The 12,500-nt window shown below is 47.8% G+C and overlaps 1 protein-coding gene across 4 annotated transcripts in view; it reads left to right on the top strand.

The window, feature by feature from the left end:
* Positions 1 to 12,500, top strand: part of LOC119580170 (nuclear hormone receptor E75-like) — an 87,147-nt gene that overhangs the window by 46,382 nt on the left and 28,265 nt on the right. For 2 of the 4 annotated variants that reach the window (XM_037928142.1, XM_037928146.1), the window contains exon 2: positions 10,138 to 10,226. In XM_037928142.1, the coding sequence (XP_037784070.1) occupies positions 10,138 to 10,226 (89 nt within the window). Of the gene's footprint in view, positions 1 to 2,100; positions 2,415 to 8,730; positions 9,449 to 10,137; positions 10,227 to 12,500 lie in introns of those variants that run through there. The other 2 variants (XM_037928143.1, XM_037928144.1) reach the window with 2 other exon arrangements.

Consider the following 12,500-nt stretch of genomic DNA (forward strand, 5'->3'; position numbering starts at 1 on the left):
GCGGGTTGGGAGAAATATACTACACGAGACTATTCAAAAAATAAAGTGTAATGTAATCCTCGCCCTCCACAATAACCCAGAAGGGAAGTCGGATGTGACGAAGACAGCGCGGAGGAACGAGCGAGCGCGGTTGCAGCCGTCATTTCCATTCCCTCACGCCCACCCCCCTCCGCCCACCTCCCATCCCCGCCCGTCATTGAGCGTTCACGGTTGCTTGCCGTGACCACCGCCCAACTCACGCCCGTCTTCAGGTCGCTGCAACTTCCTGGTAACCGCCCCCCTCCCCAGGCCTGCCCCCTTCCCCGCGCCTCTTCGCTACCCCGCTACTCACTTCTTTTAGCTTCGCTGTCTTCCTGTTTGCTGCTCTTTGCATTTGCATGTTTTGTTCTTGCTTTTGCTTCATGATTTATATTTTCGCTGGCTTTTCACTCTCTGCTGTGACTTCGGCGGCCCCTTGCGTTTGTTATTTCTTCGCCATTTCCTGTGGTGGCTGCTCAGGCTTTCCCATTCCTTGCTTAGCACTCTTGATTTTGTTTACGGAGTCATCGTTTGCCTTTATTGTTTGATTGCTGCTGTCTGTGGGCTTGTAATATATTTAGATCTTAGGAGAAAAGTAACACGAAAACCATCTGCAACCTTTACATGTAATGTCAAATTCTGTTATGACTAAGCCAAAAAAGAGGGAAAATAACACTGCAATCACAGAATATGTCCATAATAATGCGAGGCAATAAAGGCAAAAATGCGTGGACGTCATCGGTGTTTGAGGGGGAGGGCAAATGGGAAGGGGCCAAGGGGAGGGGCCGAGGGGAGGGGGAAGTAATCTCTGAGTCAAGAGAAGGTTGTGCTGTGATTTTAGTATTGACATATTCGACAGTTTACAGGTCAGGAGGGAGCCAGGGTCATGAACCCGAGAGGCGTGTCAGCTACGTGGAAGGAAGGGGGGGGGGGTTAAGCAGGTGGCAGTGCCAGCGCTGATATAAAATTCAGACAGAAAAGAGGGAACTGTGTCTCGTCGTCACACGTAGACGTTTTATTAATAGCATAGTGAATCTCTAGACAGCCATTTGAAGTCTTTCAACATGAGTGTGTTATTATTGTTTACCGGAAGGATTTCTATCTATCAGTATTGCACAGATGTTGAGGAGAAATTGTCTAATTCCGGTTATATATTAGCGGTTTTTGGCTATCACCTCACTCTGACTTTCAGACTTCTGCTGCACAGATAATGCATAAGAATAATAAATGTTTCTTCCGTAAATGGAACGCGAGCTCATGGGATGATCTAGTTTAGTGCCGTCTGGGGGTGAAATGTATGCCATAATCAGAGACTTAATTAACTGGATCTATATTAAGGGCCGGTCCCTAAGATGCCGATATCTGCCTTCTGATCCTTGACATGCACTCCGTCAGCCTGACCGGAGAGACAGCAGGAATGGAAAAGGGGGGAGAGTTGACGCAAGAGGTCATAATGAAGGTAGTAAGAGTAGTAAACCTGACTTAAGGAGCCGGTGGCCTCCTGCCCCGGCCCCTTCACGACTCCCAATGCCGCCGTACGAAGGAAAGGGAAACCAACGGGGCAAGGCAGCAGGTGAATGACACACATACACCAATCCGGCACGGTCTGGCGCCCCATGCATACATCCGGGAATTTCGACCTTCGCGTCTATTTCACACAGTTTTGTGCTGAAATCTTCGCCAAAGGTGGGTGAACCTATATAGGTAACTGACGTCAAGTTGAACGTATAGTCGAATCTTCGTTGATTTCAGACACCATTGTAGGCTTTCGTTGTAGCCACGTTGATAGTCTGGAGGACGATAGAGGCGAAGAAACCTTATACTTGTGGGGATTTTGAGCCTTAGTACTAGTGCGTTAACTGAGTCAAGTTCGGGCGATGAACTCCTCGTTGACCGTGAACCAATCAGCGATCGTCGGCGGTACCGGGTCTCAGGCTCGATCTCTCTCATTGGTGGATAGCTTCTGTGGAATATTAGCAACCTTACAGCGTCCTGGCGTTGGAGCGAAAGTTGGATGCATGGGTCAAGGCACCACGACGGGACTGTGATGCAGGGGGAACCAGGGGAAGGTGTTCTCATATTATAACTTTCACTGTGAACATGTGTGTTGTCCTGTGCGCTGTGCGGCTCCTGAATGACGAAGGGTAAACAGTGTCTCACTTACTGATAGTTTTCTAGTGTTAGAAAGCGTGCGGGTGACAGTGCCTGGCCCTACGGTTCGCTTGCACACGGGCTGACCTTAACGTGATTGTGTTATGGACTTAGTGTGCTGAGCATCAAGATTCCCCTCCTGAAGATGATCATAACGGACAGGGATCTGCAACTGCTGCAGACGATGCCGCCTCCGCCCCCTGGAGAGCCGAGCATGCAGGAGCGAGGGGACCATCTCGACTTAGGTAAGGATTGGTAGCTGGTCAGCCATGTATTTGGCGGGTCTGGGAGGGTGCGGCAAGCTGTGCTTGAAAAGATTATTCATCACTGTTAGTAAGGAAAAAGCCTGTGTTTGTGATACACCGACTGCGTTGTGGGCTGTGCGAATTCCGTTCTCACCGGTGATGGTGTTGTGCATGCAGTTGAAAAACATTCACAACGTGTTGTCCAATTATAATTCTTTTATGTTCCGTAAATTAATCTGCTGAATTTGATATTTTGCTTTTGGGGGGACTACTCTTGTTTCTGGGGATTTTGTAATCTAATATTACCCCATTTCAAACTAATATTATAAGTATCTTTAGTTAAAAATATTGCGATTAGAGAAGGTATTTGTTGCGAGCTGATGGCATCGGCGGTGTTGAGTTCCATGTTTTGCAACTCCAGGGGATGTAGTTGCCACTTTCTGCCTAGGAGCCGTAACATTCTTGTTTCATACTGCATACTGTATATGCAATCACTTTTAAGAAGTGAACGTGATTTTTCAGCGTGTAGACACGTCTTGGATATCAGCATAGACAAAAAATGCAAATGTGTCCTTGACACAACTGGTTCGATCCTGGACATTCCCGGGAGTACTTGCGGACGCCAAGTTCACCTTCAAACTACCAAGTACATTCGATACTCTAAAATAACGATGTCCGGTCGCTGACCTGCATGGCCACGCAATGCGCAGTAGTTGGCGTCGGCGGGAGATTGCAGACGCAACGCGATCATACACATTACGATGGCGAGAACATTCATTGCTTCGCGCAAAGGCGTCCCCCACCGCCCCTGACATGGGATTCGTCAGGTAGGGACAAGTTTACCCTCATGTCATCAAGCCCAATCAATTCGAGGCGGCGGGAGGGACACTACGGCATGCTAGTGCTCATTTCGGGCGGTGACTGCCATAATTGTTGAGGTGTTAAGGCGGTCGGCTGAGCGTGGCATCCGGGCCTAAGTATATGTTGGTCACGGTCCTGCGAGCCTATGTAAGGAGCCTCCCATACACCTCATGCTCTGGGATACCTCATTTCCTGTGGAGGCCGAGGGAAAGGGAGAGGAGATAGTGAGGGAAGTCACTGTTAATGACCCCTAGGCCGCAGGTACACCTCCGTCCACCCTCACACTCATCATTATCTAATCCGCGAGGACAGCGCAACCCATAAATGGAATATTTGGACGGAAGATCTCAGAAGGTTTATGACGGCCAGTATTTTTCTTATCATCTTCTTTTTTGAATCGTAGAAAAAGGTTGATTGTGAGATGACAAAGGCGGGTGACCTTGCCGCGGGCGAGTATACCGCGGGGATACTATTTCAGGCTTATGACGATGACGTGGCCCGGGCTTACTTGTGCCTCTTGTCTAACCCCGCTTGCGCCGCATCTCGGATACAAGCGCTAAAGTACGAGGTTCGCTTTTAAGGATTCAGAGAGAACGGATAACAAACATAAAAAAAACCCTCACACCCCCACACAAGCACACACCCCGCAAATTAACATGAATACGTAGTAAGATTAAATATCATTATTCAGACCGGAACAATATGCCTCCCATAAACATGAAACCCTCTTTCCTCCTTTCACAACAGCTGCTATCACAAAGCCTTTTACCTCTCACGTGGCAGCGACCCTTCCAGTCCTGAAGAAATACCTCCCTCTATATCCTCAAGTTCGGCATCCCCCCGCCCCCACCTTCTTCCTCTAGTACAACCACCGTGTTCCTCCCTCCGTGGTCTCCTCCGCTCCAGGCTGTGGTGGGGCTGTAGGAACAAGAGGGAGGAGGGTGGTTGGGAGGGAGGGAGGAGAGCGAATGGAAGGATGTTTGCTCCAGAATTTAGGTTGAAGGACCGGCCTGACCTTGAGAGTCCTGGGCCGAGTCCTTCTGCCTGCCTGGGTCCTGCCGCAGCTCTCTCGTTCCCTCCTATCCCCCTCCCTCTACTTCACCTCTCCCTGTTACAAACACACACGCTCGTACGCACGCACACACGAAAACATCCGCACAAATACAATCATGGATGAATACAAACAAAAATACAGTCAATTATTTACTTTCTCACTCACTCACTCACTCACTCACTCACTCACTTACTCACTCACTCACTCACTCACTCACTCACTCACTCACTCACTCACTCACTCACTCACTCTTTCTCTCTCTCTCTCTCTCTCTCTCTCTCTCTCTCTCTCTCTCTCTCTCTCTCTCTCTCTCTCTCTCTCTCTCACACACACACACACACACACACACACACACACACACACACACACACACACACACACACACACACACACACACACACACATGGACACGCGTGTGCGTACATACGTACGCGGAAAGGAAGTGCATAGGAAATGCAAACTGTCATTCATTGCATTCTCCCAAAAAAAAGTGTCGTAATTATAAAACAATTTACCTTCACACGAAAATAAAACCACCATTTGTTTCTTCTCGTAAACAAAATATGCACACAGGTTGTACAGTATAACCGCACTGGTAAGTATTAACAGCTGCCAAAGAACTAGCACTCAAAGATGGTGTTGTCAGGCGGGTGGGCATCCTGCATTCCACAGTGCTACAAGCTTCATATCCTGCCTCTCAGATCCGATTTCAATCCCGCCTCCACTTACTCACCCTATCTCTGTTTTTTTTTTCTTTCGCACGTATTCTTTTTCATGATATCTTATTATCTACTTCTGTTATTTTTACCGGGAGTCGGTCTTTTTATGCTGGGCGGTGACAGCTTCAGGCATTTAATATATTTTATCAGTTTACTTTTACTTTCGTTTTACTTTAGTTTGTTAGTCAAACTGCCCGTCATCGTTCATCTCTCTTCGAGACTTTCTCCTCCGCCTCTCCTCTTCCCCCACGTCACCCCCGCCCCTCCCACCCCCGATGTCCTTTGTATCCTTGACCTTGACGCTCCAAGCTACAGAAATCTGAACACCGGTTTACCGTATAAAGTCTTTACCCTAAAGAATGTTATTTTTGATCATGCTCAGACAACCTTAAGTGAATGTCTCGCTGGACCCAGTTACCTCGACACGTATATCTTGCAAATGGCTCAGAGCGAATAAAAAGATAAACAATAATAATGGCGAGGCTTTCAGCCACTTAGCGTGGAAAGGTTCCGATTGTGTCGGGAAAGTTACATCACGAAGAACGAGTTGCAAGTCACAGGAGTCAGGAACTCACGGCAGCGGCCACAAGGGCACCCCCATGACGCAACGACGCCCCACAACAGGCTCTCTCGTTACTTGTTCTTTCAGCACCTCTTACTTTCCCTTCTCCACACGGCCGCGCCGGAATTGGATCGCGTTACTGCATCTTGCTCACGACGGAGGCCATTCATGTCAGGCGGATAGCGAAGAGAGGGTGCAGGTGGATCGGATTAGGTGAAAGGGTAAAAGGACACTTGTAAGAATTTCGTACATAATCCTATAAATTTTATTTTCTCTCTCAAGCACAGCATTGATATATAACAAGAGAAAGACGCAGTGATGCTGATGCAGGCCGGGGTACCTAAGGCACCCACACTCAGGACCCCCTAGCAACAAGTGAAGGACAGCACTCATTGGATTCATCATGTCAATGACTTTAATGGCTACATAACTATTAACGTTAGACTGGACTCAAGGTAACTAGAAAAGGTCTCTGAGAGGGTGAGAAGCTTAATGACAGACTCTTATGGGCTAAAATGGCATGATCGACTGTTTAAGGAAAAGGCCATTACGTGAATTCACGCTCAGGGATCAAGGAAGTGCATCGGTCTTCTGCCTTAAGAGCCGCGAGGACCAGGCCATGGAGGAGCTCCGTGGCTGGCACAAGTATCCTTAGGCTCGTCGATGACTATTTATTTATACTTCCCCTGGGTGAGTCACCTCCCCCGCGAGAGCAACACCCACTGGGTGCATCAATGCAGCTGGGAACAGAAACATCCGCACCCTAAACAAGCTCAAGTGCATTTAAGCGTGTCAGCGGGCCCCGTGATTGAAGCTGGGCAACGCGGTCTCAGGTGGCCACCATTGTCGTCGTCGGAAGGGTTGACCGCTGTAATTAGATGCGAATTGAAAACACTGGTGAAACGTCCCCAGGGGGAGAAGGGAGAGAGAGACCACTCCTTATCGGCGACGTGGGTGAGAGGCGACGTGTCCTCGTGGTTGTGGCGCGTGGTTGGAGGGGCGGGTGTGTGGCAGGGCAGTGCTGTTCCTACCAGGCTGGCTGGCTGGCAAGAGGACGGGCCTTGACGTAGGGCGTTGACCGCGCCCCTGCTGCCTGTGCTGGCGACCTTCATGTGGACCAACAGTCTCAGCACTGTGGTGGGGCTGTTGGCTGGCTGCAAGGGATGATCTTTGGCTGCTGCCCTGGTTTTGGTGAGGCCATTTTTTGTACCTTGTTTTGTCCTTTACATCATGTCAAGGTTAAATACCGGAGGTTTTTGGTGGGTTATAATCGATGCGACATTTATTACAGTTTCATTAGAAGATATACGTTACTACCATATATTTTGGTTACTCATGCACTTATCTGTTCATTTGCTTTTAGGTTTGTGAATTATACAGAAACCGGACTCGATGGTGAACACTGCATCGCGCAATATGCGAGGCGTAGTTATTCCCTGGTTTAGCCTTGAACCCGCCACTGACTTTGATGTCCGGGCCAACGCCACCGCCGAAAAGTACTCTTGTCAACTCACATCTACCCTCGTCCTCCCGGGGAATGAAAGCACAAATAGATTATGTTCAATTCTAGATCTGATGACGATTTAAAGAATAGTATTCTTATATTCATATTTTAATGTGTAGGCCAAGTGACAAAGTGGTTTATATTCACGTAAACAAAGAAATGGCAACGTGATTACTGAAAGGTATATTGGGTAAGTCCTGCAGAATGAGGGGGAGGGAGGCGGCACGGAGCAAAATACGGGTGAAGGTTAGGTGTGAGTTGCCACTCACTTCCATGCGGCCCCGGATCCAGATCCTGCCTTATTATCTTTTAAGATCAAGTCCTAATTTATACGAAGAAACTAGTATTAACAGACAGATATATTTAGAACATGTGTAGGTATAATTACGGTAATAATAAGAATCAGATATAGCTACTGCCGGCTATAAATACGAAGTTATACCTTGACATTGAAAAGACAACATTCTGCCTCACATTTAGGCTCGAGTCCGCCCCATACACGAACCCTACCAACAGCTTCCTTCTTCCTCATCCTAGCAAGGTCTTTGCAGGGCAGTATGCACTTCCTGGTTAAATCATATCCTGCTAAGAACAAAAAGGATAAGAAAGCAGTAGTAGAAGTATATAAAGGACACTGTTCGGTTGTCCTCTCGCTTTTACGCAAGTCGGAAAATTTTAAATGAAGTTTGTTTTCTTCACGGAGTTGCGATCGTGAAAGGTAATACAATTGCCGGTTACTTTCCTATGTCCACGAGGTTGACCACGTGTAAAAGTGGCGGGCAGGCAGACTCCCTCCCTGAGCCCCACAATGGTGACCACGGAGATTTAAAAAGTGAAAGCAGAGGCGCTGGTGGGCCTCGGGACAGGCTGACCCTCGGTACAAAGTGGGAGTGAGGGGCGTAAGGATAAAATTGTTATATAGGGAATGAGAAGCGTACCTGGGATTTGTCGCTTCTAATGAAAGTATTTCCGTGCATTTCACATTAGGAAGTAATTGGAAACGAGGAATACTGTGGTTGGTATTTTTATTGATCCAACTCGTAGCACTGCATCGATTTTAAAATATAATTGGCTCTGCGGGGAGACAGAAGGGTGGTGAGGGGATACCAGTTAATGTGGCAATATTGATCTGGTTCTGCCAACAATTTAAAACGAGGAGACGACTGGTCGATATTTTGCGGACCAGGAGGGCAGTAAGGGAGGGAAACAGGTTTATATTCAAAACAAACATGAAACGAGAAACAAAAGAGAGCACGACTTAATATCGAATTCGCAGCGTCCTCGACTTTATTGATGTTTTTTCTTTGAAAAAATACGTATGTGAATGTTACTTTGTCGAGAAAGAAACTGCATTTTTTCTTTGTGCATTTTCAATCATTTTTTGCCATACGTACTTCACAAATAAGTATGGCGAAAGGCAAACTTCGGAAATTGTATTATGTGATATGGGAGTGAGAGGCAGGTGGAAGTGTGGGGAGTCGGGATTCGTTTGGGCCTAAGGAGAGGGTCATTGTCCCTCAACGTGACGTCACGGAAGTTGTGACGTCACTGGCCTCGACAAAAGCTGTCAGAGGTGAGTTTGCAGGGATGGAGCTTTGCCGTTTCTTAGACACACTATTCCACGTGGGAGCTGATGGTGAGGGTGTGCATGTGCCGAGCTCTTCTGTTTATGTGTTCGTACCTCCGTGGTCCTCAGGCTCCGACGTGGCTGCTAGAGCTCCCTGCCCTCCCTCCCCCCCGTCTCAGTGAGTGACTGGCCCCGGTCCCCCCTCCCCCTCTCGCCCGTACGCCGGCCCCCCCCATCCCCCGCCACCCCACACCACAGCTCGTAGTTCCAGCTCCCCGGCCCCGCCACCGCCAACACGCTGCCAGTATAACATCGCCCACTTTCCCGCTCGGTCGTGGCGGCTTGACAGTGAAATCGAGTTTGGTCTCGCGCACGTGTTGACTAACTTTAACGTGCCTGTTTATGGGACGCTGTGAGAGCGGACTTTACTTTGGATATATTAATGGTGTTTGCCGTATTTTACCACAGTGATAACATTGTTGAGGAAACGTAGTGCCTACAGCACTTGCCTTTTTCTGGTAAAATAGTGACTTATCAGTGTCGAAGCATTGATATCCGAGAAGGATAATGAAGATCGGTGAGAGCATGCATATTTGTGTCGGATTTACCATGTGTCAGTGAGAGTTAGTGGTTATTCCGAGTGTGTCCTGGGATACATTGAAGACCCTCTGGGAGTCTCTTGCGCATACTTGTAACAATGTATTGCGATCAGGATATGTATGAGATTCCCGCGGACTCTCAAGTCTTGGTGGACAAGACTGTGATCGGTGAGTATTCTAATCTCGACGGTGGACGTTCTTCTTTGATCTTGACTTTCACGAATTTGGGAAATCTTGCATTTAAACGTAAACAGTGACTTCGACGAAGAATTAGGTGTAAGAGAAGTGATGTGTATGATCTTGAATATTTTACTGATAGATATACAGTACTGATGGCTACTGTAGATATATTGTTCTCTTCACATTCAAATCCAGTGAAAACGCATCACTTTTCGCGACAGGTTAGGGCAGTGTCTTTCTTTACTTGTCTTTCTTTATTTTCTTCTGCGAGGGAGAAGTCTGTTTTTAAAATGTTCACTCTCGATGGCCCATCCGCCCTGATGAATGAAGGAGAAAGTTTAGCGAGACTTGCAGCCTCCCGGTTTTTAAACTTCACTTTTGTTTGTGTCTTTTTTAATTTACGTACGCGATTATAAAATATTTCTTGATATAAACTAACTTCGTTTAATTTCAAATGTAATAGAATTAGTTAACACCATGTCATTATTTCGTTTCACTTGATGGTTTATTTGTCCATAAGAGGCTAAGCAACAGAGTAACACCTGTAGCTCTGTCTTATTGTGGTTTTCCCTTGCTACTCCTTCTTTCACCTGGTGTACCTGCCGTGCCTTCTAATACTGCCACCTCTTGCCCCCGAGAATTGCTCTGATAATTAAAATGATATTACTCCTCCACAGAGTTTGATGGGACGACTGTGTTGTGCCGAGTGTGTGGAGACAAGGCTTCAGGTTTCCACTATGGCGTACACTCCTGCGAGGGCTGCAAGGTATGTCTCCTGCATTGTTATTACAGTTTATATCTTCTGCTTCTCTGTGTATGGTTGACCTTTGCACCTTCGTTTGACTTTCTTTTTGTTTAATTTTGTAGATGTGTTTGTGATTAGATTTCATGGTGTAAGTGAAGCATTATGATAAGCATGAAGTGCATTTAAATGAGAGAGAGAGAGAGAGAGAGAGAGAGAGAGAGAGAGAGAGAGAGAGAGAGAGAGAGAGAGAGAGAGAGAGAGAGAGAGAGAGAGAGAGAGAGAGCTTCCTTAACTCTCCCCTTGCCCAACCAACCAGCAACACTCTCGAAAATAGACCAAGCAACTGCTGAGAACCTCCCTCCCTCACGCCCCTCCTCTCCCCTTGAACATAAACCCGGCTGAGGGGACAACGACCCAACCTGAGGCCGCCCACCTTCCCCTCTCTTCTCTCTCTCTCTTTCTCTCTCTCTCTCTCTCTCTCTCTCTCTCTCTCTCTCTCTCTCTCTCTCTCTCTCACTCTCTCTCTTTACCTTGTTTATACCATCCTTTTCATCATTTCTTTGTTTCTGAACTCATTTTTATTTCTCTTTGTGCAACCGTTTTCTCTGAAGAAATGCGGGTTGTTTTCCTTGTTTCTTATCACCTTTTTTCTGAATGCATTGTTTGCATGCAGCTGACAGTCAGCATATTTGCATTATTTTTTTAAAAGCACATTCTTGCATGGTCTTGCTTCATGCTCAGGTTTAAGCATCGTCTTCATCTTCTTCCACCCCGCACGTAATGGGCGCTTGAGGGTAAGTCATTGCATTGCTGAGCAGAGACGTTGCGAGACACTCTTCATTCGAGGGAGTTTTAAGTCCGGCGTGCTCTCGGACTCCTGCAACTGATACAGTGCATTTCGACGTGACCCAATATTCCTGTTGACCTTTCGATGCGTCCAACGGCCTGACGCACGCGAGGCCACGCCTGGTCAATGGCCTCTGCATGGACATGCATGACATATCGGATATTGACAAGGTTCTCTGTGCCAGTGGCAGGAAAAAATAGCACACAGGCGATAAGACGATAATTGGGCTGCAACTTACCTTAAAGAAAGAAGGCAAATAAAATAAGAAAGAAAAAGTCATGCAGTCAGCGCATTCACAGAAGGCACACAGAGAGGAGCGACTGGTTTCTGCCGCGTCTTCGATAACCTCTAGAGCGTCTTCGCAGTCGTCGAGGTGGAGAGGCGGCGGGAGAGTGATCGTGAGCTAAATATTGAGCCCAGATGGTCGTCGGGTTAGTGACCTTGTCCATATCGCGGAGGAGACCTCGCCAACTTGGACGGCGGCGCGATGCAGGAGGAGGAGGAGGAGGAGGAGGAGGAGGAGGAGGAGGAGGAGGAGGAGGAGGAGGAGGAGGAGGAGGAGGAGGAGGAGGAGGAGGAGGAGGAGGAGGAGGAGGAGGAGGAGGAGGAGGAGGAGGAGGAGGAGGAGGAGGATGGGGTAAAGAGAGGGGAGGAGGGAGGGAAAGGAGGAGAAGGTGAAGGAGAAGGAGGCAAGGATTCCTTTCCCTCCTGCAGAAGATGGGCGGAAGGGGAAGGATGCTTTAAGACACTTGTCCCGATGGCATGCAAAATTATTTCGAAGGGAGACGCTCGTCGTGATTGCTGTAATAAGAATAGTATCTGCGTGTCATGGCCACTGCAGGTGCCGTGGTTGAAGGGACGTGAGTTTTGCATCCCCCTCCTATCCTCCGCCTCTGTCTCTCTTCCTCTCTGTGTGCAACACAGAGAAGGTCAAAAGGTCAGAAAAGACTGTGCGTATATATATAACTCTGCTGGGACGTAACACTCTAGGTGCGTGATGTGAATGTTAATTTCCAAAATGTGACGTGGGAGCGAAGATCCTCGTAGCACATGTCACGGCCACTCACGTGAGGGATTTCTTACCGTGAGATATACATGCGATTTCGTCTTAAGGTCGCGCCCAAGCAACTAAGATTTGCCAATGTGTATTTGACACGTACTCCAGCGTCGTCGCTTGGCCCTCCAGCGGAAGCTCTCACAAAGCCCCCACGACTCCACTCGCTATAGTCACCTCCACAGGTCACTTTAGTCCTCATAGATATGTCATTCGCAGTCCTTACTTGATGTCCCCACAACTTCAACGGTCGCGATGCCTTTTGCTTTGGAAAGCGAGAAAAAAAAAACTGGTGACCTCCCCACGCCATCACATGTTCACCCTTCCCCGCCCCCCTTACCCTTAGTATACTGACCTTGTAGAAAATACTAATAGCACGTCTGGCTTGCCAAGA

This window comes from Penaeus monodon, chromosome 13, assembly GCF_015228065.2.
Source record: "Penaeus monodon isolate SGIC_2016 chromosome 13, NSTDA_Pmon_1, whole genome shotgun sequence".
Classification (NCBI taxonomy): Eukaryota; Metazoa; Arthropoda; class Malacostraca; order Decapoda; family Penaeidae; genus Penaeus; species Penaeus monodon.